Source organism: Leuciscus leuciscus, assembly GCF_965113295.1.
Source record: "Leuciscus leuciscus genome assembly, chromosome: 1".
NCBI classification, from domain to species: domain Eukaryota; kingdom Metazoa; phylum Chordata; class Actinopteri; order Cypriniformes; family Leuciscidae; genus Leuciscus; species Leuciscus leuciscus.
Window position 1 is genome coordinate 6,829,105 of NC_138725.1, and position 8,955 is coordinate 6,838,059.

At 38.2% G+C, this 8,955-nt stretch overlaps 1 protein-coding gene across 1 annotated transcript; it reads left to right on the plus strand.

The window, feature by feature from the left end:
- Window positions 1-1,463: 1,463 nt before the first annotated feature.
- Window positions 1,464-8,300, plus strand: LOC309505620 (uncharacterized protein). The gene is made up of 4 exons (XM_082179032.1): window positions 1,464-5,548; window positions 5,689-5,844; window positions 6,275-6,370; window positions 7,255-8,300. Exons 1-4 carry the CDS (start codon window positions 4,523-4,525, stop codon window positions 7,573-7,575), a joined length of 1,599 nt encoding a protein of 532 aa, XP_082035158.1. The 5' UTR covers window positions 1,464-4,522; the 3' UTR covers window positions 7,576-8,300.
- Window positions 8,301-8,955: the final 655 nt, after the last annotated feature.

Below are 8,955 nucleotides of genomic sequence, written 5' to 3' on the forward strand. Positions count from 1 at the left end.
TGCCAACAGCAACAAAGTGGTGTGGATTCGACAATGAAGCAAAAAAAACTGTCGCTTTGTTTCAAAATAATGTCCTATGGCATAGCAGTGTTCCCCACTTCCTAAGTCTGCAACAACAAACTTATCAACACTGAAAATACTGTTATATGTGAGGACTACAACATGCGAGTTTCTCTTTCTCTCTCTCGAATGTCTTTTAGAGTGCGTAACTTCACCATTAATTACTGCTCTGTCACGGTAACTGACAAGAAGGTCTCTCTCTATGTGATTAGCTACATTGTGGAGGGCAAGGTAGTCATCTTGCGCAAGTCTTACTTTCTCATGTCTGCCTCCAAGTGCAATGACCTCTTTACACCTTATTGCACTCTGGGTGTGTGTGGGACAGACTAAGTCTTCAAAGGCCGAAATGCATTCAGAGAATACATTTGACAGTGTTTTCTTGGCATATAAGGGCAGACCCTTCTGTAACTGAAATGTTTTGGCAATCTGCAAAGGGACCCCTTGTGTGCTCTTGATCATTTTGAGCAGGCTGTGATTATATGACTCAAATGTGAAAGCTGAATGAGCCCATAAAGGACCCCAGTTTCGCACACTTTGTGCAAGGTGAAGAGAGAGATGGACATTAAAGGACACGTTTTGTATATCATAGAGATCCCCCATTTCCATCACAAATCTCCTAAGCATGATATCTGCTTCCTGAATTTGTTGCAAGGTGACACTTTCAGTTAAGAGCAATGCCAAAGCCTTCACAAACCGTGTCCAGTGTATTAGATAGCACTCTGGTAAGATCCCTTTAAGCACTGGGATGCTATAGTTGAAAAGCCACATGTACCACTCATGTGCCTTCCAATAGTTTCTCTCTCGCAGTGATCTAGGCACTCTGGAAACACAGGAGGGTGGTTGGATAAGGTTAAGTTTGTGATCAATCACTTGGATACACCTACCTACATACCATGGGTTTTCATGATTGTCACTTCCAACCCACACTCTAAAAACTCCTGGGTTGGGTTTAAAAAATATCAACATCTGGGTAGAAATAACCCAAAAATTAGTTGATCCTTTTTTAACCCAGGAGTTGGGTCAAAAATAACCTAACTTGGGTCACTATCCCAGTATGCCTTATTTCAGAAAAAAAAAACTTTGTTTTACATTATATTACACACTTCAAGCACTTTTACATTTTTATTGCATTAAATTAAAATCTATAAGAAAAAACACACACTTGGACATGTTTATTTTCATATTTATTTTAGGTCACACTGTAATAACAATATTAGAAATAAAAAATAGAAAAATAAACAACAATTCTCAGAAGAGCCTCAGGAATTTAAGCCTGGGGCCAACTTTGGGGACAAGATTTTTGATAGTGTCCTCGTCAAAGAGAAGAAATGCCTCCTCATCCTCGAGCATAGAGAGAGAGAGAGAGAGAGAGAGAGAGAGAGAGAGCCGGTCGCGCGCGCGCGCGCACTCTCAGTCTTCAAACTTTTGAGCAGGCTTCGTGATTGTAAAACATTGTGGAACAGATAATGATGGTTAGAGCAAAAGAAGTTGAATTTATTGATCTTATTTAATTTGTTTCACAGCACCAACACAACTGAGGATAAGAAGCTGAACAAAGATCACAGAACGACAGGTACATTTCATCTATTTATTACAAAGTTCCAGGAGAATTAATGTTAAGCATTAAATCGAGGATCCCAACACATTCATTTGGTTTACACAAGTTCAGAAAGTTCAAATTGTCAGAAGTGGTGATCTCCGTTTCCGTGGAGACATTGCTCTCCGCCATTTTACAGCGTGGATGACGTGCACAATTGACCCTTCGCAGGGAGCTTGATTGACAGGTGATCTGACCAATCATACTTCGCCATCCGCCATTTTGTCCGACAAAGCAGTCAGGAGAGTTAATAGATTAACATGGGAGGATTTGAACTTGAAAAACGGAATGTACTGACGCCTTTCCGTGGTTAAAACAACATTCCTTCTTATGTTTGTTCATGTTTATTTGAGGCTATAAATTAACTAGAAGGAAGAGAGGATCGGTTCACGAGCAGCTTTAACTACGGAGCCCGGGAAGTCACCTGGGAAAAAAAACAAAAACAATCCGTGGCGACGGTTTTGAAATCCGTCCGCTCAGTTTATAAACTGTACTCACGAATTCTCAAATTGTTCCCTCGGTTTAACAAATCGTGCCCACGGATTAATAAACCGTACCCACGAGTTTCTAATCCGCGCTCTCAGATTTGTAAACCGTGCCTTCAGTTTTTGCAATCTGTACCCACAAATTCACAATCCGTTCCCACGGGTTTGTAAACTGTACTCACGGATTTGTGGCTCGCTCTTATTTTAGAAGAACACGTTAACAAATCTTATTGTATATTGTTTTAAATCAAATTGTCCTAAATGCGTCTGCATGCTTAAAATGATTGTAGCGGGTATGGGGTGGAATATACGAATTAATATGAATGACACGCATCAACATTTTTTGTTTATTTGTGATAATCTTAGCACTTTATTATTATTGTCTAACCTGTATTATGACTGATATTTGACGAATTGCTTTAGTATATTCAAAGTCACTCGAATCCTTTTAATGCAGCATTTGAACCTGATGGTCCCTTTTCTTCAAAGTATAAGAGGGGAACATTTTTTAAAGAAAACTTCAGTGTAATTGAGCCGGTAGAGTATATTTTAGATCCAGAGGGGAATTGCAGCTTTCAGTATGTGCCGGTTCTAGAGTCCTTACAGCAATTGTTGAATAATGAAGACATCGTTAACAATGTTTTGACTAAACATTCAAAAGTTTCACATTTGGCATCCTTCCATGATGGTCAATATTTCAAGCAAAATGAACTTCATGCTAATGAAGAGTTCAGTATTTCACTTATACTCTACATAGATGATTTTGAAATCTGCAATCCTCTTGGAACTTCACGCAAAAAACATAAAGTCACAGCAGCGTACTGGGTACTTGCAGATGTACCATCTGATCTGAGATCACAGCTAACATCTATTCAGTTGGCTCTCCTTTGTAAAGCAAATGATGCAAAAAAAATTTGGCTATGAAGCTGTTCTGGAGCCTCTTTTAAAAGATCTCAGGTTGGTACAAATATCAAAGGCACTGTTTTTTGCATTTCAGCAGACAATCTTGGTGCTCATTCTTTGGGTGGGCTTGTAGAAAGCTTTTCTGGACATTACATATGTAGGTTTTGTATTGGACACCATTCGGACTATCAGCAAAAGGAAGTGCGTTCAGGAGCTTTTCCACCAAGAACAAAAGAGAACTATAATTTACATGTTCAGTCTATAAAGGAAAATCCTGCTCTGGTACACTGTTATGGTGTGAAGAAAGGTTGTCCCATAACCCGAAAATTAAGTTATTTTCATTTTGTAACGGGCTACCCACCAGATGTTCTACATGATCTTTTTGAAGGCATAATTCCGTTGGAATTGGCACTGTGTCTTAATGTGTTCATCCGCAAACAATATTTTACTTTGACCGAACTTAACAAGTCCATAACGCAGTTTCCATACAGATGGACTGATAAAACTGATCAACCCCAACCAATCCCAACAAATTTAGCCTCTCGCAAAAGTATAGGTGGGAACGCACATGAGAACTGGACATTATTAAGATTATTATCATTTATCATTGGGGCAAAGATACCATTGAATGATCCAGCATGGCAAGTTCTCATGAGTTTAAAAGATATTACTGAGCTTGTAGTATCTCCTATTCATACTGAGGAAAGTATTTGCTACCTAGACACACTGATTTCAGAACATCGCCACAGGCTGTTGGAAGTTTTCCCAGAGCAAAAATTAATTCCAAAGCACCATTTTTTGGAGCATTATCCTGATAAGATAAGAGAGTTTGGTCCTTTAGTTAGCCTCTGGACTATGCGCTTTGAGGCAAAACATTGCTTCTTTAAGAGAGTTATTCGACACACACACAGCTTCAGAAATGTATTAATGTCACTTGCTTCAAAGCACCAAATGATGATGGCATACCATTCACAAGCAAATGCTTTGAAATCTGAAATATGTGTCACTAAAATAACATCTCTCCCATTAGAGCTACTTGATATGGGAATACAGCAGTCTTTCAGGGAAGTTTATCCAACACAAACCTCTGTGAACTTGACCAATGTAGTGATACACCATGGAACTAAATATGCTGCTGGGATGGTTTTGCCTTATGGGTCAACTGGTGGTCTGCCTGATTTTGTTGAGATTTCACAGATTGTAATTGTTGACAGTAATATTGGTTTTATTGTGAAATTACTTAACAGCTGGTATGACGAACATTTCAGGGCATTTGTGTTGAACCACACTGGAAAAATGACCCTGGTGCAGCATAATGAACTTGGTGACACATATCCCATGACAGCATATTTTGTGGGAGGCAAACACATGGTGACACTGAAACGTCACATTGTTTGCCAGTTTTAGGTGAAAAGACTCTTGAATAACACCAACCTTAATTTAGGTTGTTTATTTATTTTATTTTTTTTGGGTCCAGATGGATTTCATTGCCTTGAAAGTTATTATAGAACACCAGAGTGAGAAGCTTACACTATCCTCAGGAATACCCAGCACTGTGGAGCAGTTACATGACACTGTGAAGGATACATTTGGAATCATTGAGGATTTTACCCTCCATTACTTGGATGAGGACTTTGGTGATTACTTTACACTCCATTCTACCAACCAGATTAAACACAAGGGTACAATAAAAGTTGTGATCATTCCCTCACTCGTGCTTACATTTACTCCGACTGAAAACCAGACTGATGTAAGCAATCAGAATGACTGTTCAAGCACTGCTACTGATACAAGGGCAGATTACCAGACTAGTGGCACATCATTTTCTTCCCAAGACACCGTTATACTAACGTCTCCTGGAAGCCCTCATAGATCATTGTGGCCAGATGATATTATCATTCCACTTTTCTCTGTGGCAACAGAGGCAGTGCTGAATAATGCCAATGAAGAATTTGGCAAAAATGGCACTTTGCTGAACAATCATCGGATCAGGTCTGAGATTCTGGAAAAATTAGCAGACTACATGTACGGCTACACAGCCTACCCTACAGGCCTTCAGATCGGTGAGGTGGCCGAGGCTTTAGTCAAAAGGCACCCATGTCTGACTGAACCAGGCAGTCGTAATGGCTGGAATGGATGGATGTATTGTCTCAAATACAAAATGGGAAATTATAGGTCAAAGCTCAGAAGTCTTGGATTTCCTGATGTTACCTGCAATTCCCTTAAAAACAAGCACCCTGATGACAGGGCACCTGCAAAGAATATAAAGAAAGCAAGAAAAGGAGAAGTGGCATTTCTCCCACTCTATCCTGCAGGAGACAGCAGGGAACAACAAGAGCTGGACCGACAACTCCTAATTGCCGAGTCACAGAAGAAAGATAGCACCGCCATCAAGAACTTGATGTGCAAAACCTTTGCACATAGAAGACAAGATATCATCAGCTTACAGATTAGCATCAAAGATACCATGGACAGATGGCCTGCCTTGTTTGACGTCTCGCAAGTGAGTAAATAGAATTTGTGTAGCGGTTAACACAGAAAATACAGACAGAAAACCTGCATGTGTTACTTTTTGCTGAATTGAAATGACAATAGATTGTGTCACCAGTTCTTTCTTTGTCTTTTCTCACCTTTGTGTTTCAGGTCAGCGCAGAGTTCCAAAGGATCACCACACGGAATCTTGAGCCAAAATTCATGTCAATGTTGGACTTGTATTCCCCCAAACTGCTGTCCCTGTTCCAAGCAAAGAAGGGTGCTGCAGGCGAGCGACATCGGGCACAAATGAGTATTCTACTTCAGGTACTACAATTGTATTCCCTCTGGAGTGGAGTGAGCCAGAGGAAGCTGATTTTTTTTTTCAGATTATCTGTCTTATGTAATACTCTTAGGTATTTAATGACTCCGTTTCAGTAAGTAATGACAGTTGTTTAAAAAAAAAAAACACCTATCCTAGCATTAACATTTCTTGCTTTTTCTGTACTTAACTCTCTCATCTTTTAGACACCCCACAATCACATCCATTTATAGTCGTGCATCTGTCTGTTCTTCTGCACCATGACTGAGTTTTCTATGTTTTGTTTTATTCTTGCTACTTGCATCTACTTTGCATCCCTCCACAAATACTAGCTATTCTATTCTGCCCATGTTTCAAGTATTAATGTTGATTTGATTGAAATTTGACATTAAAGTACAGGTTTTATTTGTTATTTAAAGATTTTCTGTTCTGCAGAGTGGAGTATCCATTCAGCAAAAACGAGAGGTCATCATTCGATGTCTTATTGACCATCTGGGAGAAGATGCAAGATCCTTGATGAAGGACTTTGAGGTTAGTCAAATAGTTTTTAGGATTTTTAAGTGCTTCTTTGGAAGTTTTAACTAATGTATTCATTGATGACTGAGATGAGATTACAAACATGCAAATGAGAAGCATAGTGAGTTAGCAGGGAGGGATTGCTCTTTGTGTGTCCCTTTCTTGTAACATGCAGTTTGAAATGGAATTGTGGAATCAGATCAGCCAAACAAGCAGTGGAGGGAGGCTTCAGCAGACTACTTAGATGCAGCGTGTGAGAAAAGTAGATAAACAAAAGCAAGACAAGCGATCAAACGCCATAGCAAAGTGGACACACTGCATACTGATTAGTATTGGGGAGATGTCGATCTTAGGAACGTTCTTAAAATTACAACGTAGTTGCTTGGCCCCGCGGGGTTGCTTGCTCTTTGCTCCGGTGATCACGCGGGATAACATCAGGCACTCTATTGATAGTAACCATGGCAACGGCTTCAGTGTGCTACACAGCTGTAGCCTATTCAACTTAAGTTAAAATTATAGGCTACATAACTTTACCTGATAGGCCTTCATCTAGTTTTGCGGGGATGCTCTGCCATGTGAATTCCCTCCTGTTGATGTCCTATTTAGTAAACGGTAATAGATTCTGGAAACTCACAAACAGCTAGGGTCAGTCTCTCTTCCAATGATTTGTGCACGTACAAAAAGTTCAAGATAATTCAAATTTGGCAGCGCAAGAAAATCATGCGATTAATCACGATTAAAAATGTTAATCGTTGCCCAGCACTAGTGTATATATATGGAGAGTCATTTATAAATAAACTACCAAATACTTTGGACTCCTGTGTGCATTTTTTAATATTGACACTCAAATTATTACAAAGAAAGTGAGCTCTAACTACTAATCTTTACAATGTCTGCAGAATGCTGCAAATGCACCCATCAGTGTTCAAGAGGAGTTTGCAGACGAGGTGATGAAGATTTACCTGCTGTGGAACGAAAATGGGTCAGTCAATGAACCTACAGATGTAGGGATTGTGATTGAGGGCATCACTGTTCTCAGCAGTCTTGGGGATCTTAGCAGAGCCTGCCTCTATTTGTTGGGACTAACATATTCCTTGGATCTGAGATACCCCAAGAATCTCAAATACAGTTTTGAGGTTTTCCAAAAGGTACTGCTGGAGCTGGATCCTGGAAACCTTTCAAACAAGGTACAGAGACTGAAAAATTACCTGCGTACCTAACTTGCTGACTACTGTCCAACAAGATGCTCTTTTAATGTAGGTATTGGCAAGGTATACTTGTTCTGACGGTAACCTGGTTTAAGAGTTAGTTGATGTATTGTTTTACTGTTTACACACACACGAGTCAGCTGATGTATTGTCTTTAATGTTTACTCGAGAGTATTGCATTTGTGACTGGTTCTGAATGTTCTGTTGTGTAATTTTACTGTAAGAGTCAATGTTCTTGGTATATATCTGCCTGATCTGCAATCTTCAATTAAGCCCATTTTACCCATAGCATGGACATTTTCCCATGCACATTGCTCAGGTCGAATGTCGAACAGTTTTTATATTTTCCAAGTTTAAATGGAACATTAACAGTTATTTTGCCTTAAAAGTTCAGTGTATCAGATTTAAGGGGTTCAATTTACTCTACAAAGTTTAAAATATTCAAATATTGGTGTGTTTGAGGTGATAGTTAAAGGTGGTGTTGGACTGTCCAACATTAGTGTTTTACTTTTTTTTTTTTTTTGTCCTACCTATTAACATCCATGATGGGAGCAGAATATTAGACACCTCCGAATATAATGTAGTCCAGTACAACACCATCACCAATGACCTTAAAACATGTTAACATCTGTGTGACAGTTAACAAACCATTAACATGAAATGCATCATAAAAGTAGATTTTATAGCAGAGCAGCTGTATTAAATTGCAATAGAGTATTTGAGGTGTGCCTAATGATTTGGCCTGTCAGTGTATATCTACAGAATTGTAGACATCGTTACATATGTTACATATGTCATTTAAACATATTTTGACAAATAAATGTCTAATTAAAATGTCATATTTGTGCAGTTGCTTTATTTAGGCTATCTAGATATATTGATGTCAAGTGTATTCTAGTCTTGAAGATAAAGGGTAAAAATTAGTTTAAAAAATGAAGTACATGCAACACATTTCTTTTGTTAAATTATAGTATTGTTTCCAGTTATATCTACTTAGCATTTTGGTAATATCTACACAATTTTATTATTGTTTTTCACCAAAGGTTACGATTACATTGACTTAAGATTTTAATTAGATCTACCCAATTTTATTATTGTTTTTCACCAAGGGTTACGATTACATTGACTTAAGATTTTAATTAGATCTACCCAATTTTATTATTGTTTTTCACCAAGGGTTACGATTACATTGACTTAAGATTTTAATTAGATCTACTCAATTTTATCTGTCAGGATACTAAATTTAGTTATTCAGATCTACTTAATTTTTTTAACTTACATTTACTAAATTCATAAGTTATATTTACTTGATTTCACAGCTTTTAAATTTACTCAATATTTTTAAGTGTAAAAATGTTTCACCAATAAAATTAAGTTTATCCCAGTAATAGT